This window comes from Daucus carota, chromosome 1, assembly GCF_001625215.2.
Source record: "Daucus carota subsp. sativus chromosome 1, DH1 v3.0, whole genome shotgun sequence".
Taxonomy (NCBI): Eukaryota; Viridiplantae; Streptophyta; class Magnoliopsida; order Apiales; family Apiaceae; genus Daucus; species Daucus carota.
This window is the reverse complement of record NC_030381.2, coordinates 41,375,747-41,377,765: the sequence shown is the minus strand read 5'-3', so window position 1 is coordinate 41,377,765 and position 2,019 is coordinate 41,375,747. Positions and strand designations below refer to the sequence as shown.

Below are 2,019 nucleotides of genomic sequence, written 5' to 3'. Positions count from 1 at the left end.
TATAGCCATTTACTCGATGCATGAATTTTGTAAGGCTTTTGGATACATTACCCACAAATAATAAGTACGTGGTTACAAAATGTTTATATTTTAAATTGCAAATTTATGTTAACACAATTAATATTTTTATCTTCTAAATTCTCATGTATATTTTGTGCAAAATATTCTTTGCCCATGGTTTGGCTGTGAAATCGAACAAGAAATAAATTAATATATCAAATCAAATAAATAAATAACTAGGAGTTTCCCATATTATAACATAATTATTCAAAGTTAAAAAAGTGTTTCAAATGTATAGCGGATGTCTGTTTGGAAAGATACATCTGTTAAGCAAAAATCTGAGAGTAAATTTTAAGGTGTACGTACAACCAAAAACTAACTTTGTCCATATATCATCTACATATGGTATACAGCTCAACCAAAATTAAAAGCCCAAACATCACAAAACAGATACAGCTCTCTTAAAATAAAGTCCAAAATCACAAAACAAGTTCCATGCATAACATAAATACTGTAATTAATAAGGATTACAAATCTTTTTTGTCACTCAGTTTTCTTTAAACATGACTGGAAAAAAGTTTTAAAAAAAGCAAAAATTAAACTGCAGATTTATCTGTAGATGGAAGAGGAGCATGAGAAGAAACACTGTCGGTGGGGGCGTCGGTAGAGTTGGCTGCACCATGGCCGGGTTTCGGCTCCAAATGACCTTGAGTCCCATAGCCCTTTTGCTTATAATCTTCCAAATCTTTGTACTGCATGTATGGACTGGTTTCTATTGGCAGCCCTTCCTCTATTTTTTTGGTTTTTTCAGAGTTTGCTTTGTTTGCATCTCCGGTGTTACTATTTTTCTCCATTTGGGTGATTTCAGATTTGTTTCTTTCGTTTTGCATGGTGTTTACCAACTCATATACTATATTTGGGATTTATGTCAGCGCCTGCATGTGCGACACGTGTGGGGTACGTGTCTCAAGCTTGTGCGTTTTGGTCTCAACACGTGTTGGCTTTACAGTAAATGAAGCCTTGCAACTAGTAGCTGTCCAGTGCACCTGTACATTGTTTACCTTATCTCCATGTTTTCCATTTATCTTTCTGTTTGTTAATTGGATTGAACATAATTTGCAGAAACAACTTCTCTCCGTGCAAATGTATTTCATCTTGAATTCGGAAAATCTTGGAGCACATGTACACAGTGAATTTTTCAAAAAAAATTAAATTCAAATTTAAAGAGCATGTGAAAGAATAATATTAATGAATTCTAGATTCTAGATAACATTTTACAATTTTAAAAAAAATCTATTTCCTCTCTTTTAAAGAATATCTAAGTACTATTGAATATAATATTCACATTCTTGCGATTCTATTCACTTCTATGTACGTACAACTTTCCTTTCAAAAAATAATTATATACAAGTAAAGAATGGTATTGAAGTTATCACGTACGATATTTAATTTAACTTGTTAAGAGCCGCACGTCTATTATATTATTTTTTTTAAAATGATTTAGGAATTACATTGAGATACTTTTATACTTGTTTTCAATTTATAATTTGTATTATCTGAAAAAGAAGGTTGAAAAGATAAGTGAACAAAATTGGAGAGACATGAATATTATATTCAATATTAATAATAAATTATGAACGTCTAGATATTTTTTAAAAGAGAAGAGCGAGGAGCCGCTCTTAAATTTTTAAAAGCCACCAGAAATATATTAAAGCATTATTTTCCATACTCTTTAAATTTGAAATTAGGATCTTGTTTGGAGAGCACGTAAGACATGCTCTTATCTATCTAAATATTTATTAAAATGATAAAATCCACATGATATAGGTTGGTTCACCAGGTTAAAGAGGAAACATGTATCTTTTGGTCACATGTTTGACTCTGAAGGGAGCAAAAGTTGTGATTATGCCTCCTCGATTGCGTCGTGGGTTTACCCGGTGCTCATCCGAACAAGATATAGGTCGATTGGTTTTTTGACATGCATATAAATTCTTTAATTGCATGTGTTAGATAATTATT

General features: G+C 31.5%; 1 protein-coding gene across 1 annotated transcript; it reads right to left on the bottom strand.

Annotated features, from left to right (window-relative positions):
* Nucleotides 1-369: 369 nt before the first annotated feature.
* On the bottom strand, nucleotides 370-875 carry LOC108200267 (uncharacterized). The gene has a single exon (XM_017368368.2). It carries the CDS (start codon nucleotides 852-854, stop codon nucleotides 597-599), a length of 258 nt encoding a protein of 85 aa, XP_017223857.1. The 5' UTR covers nucleotides 855-875; the 3' UTR covers nucleotides 370-596.
* Between the last annotated feature and the right edge of the window lie 1,144 nt (nucleotides 876-2,019).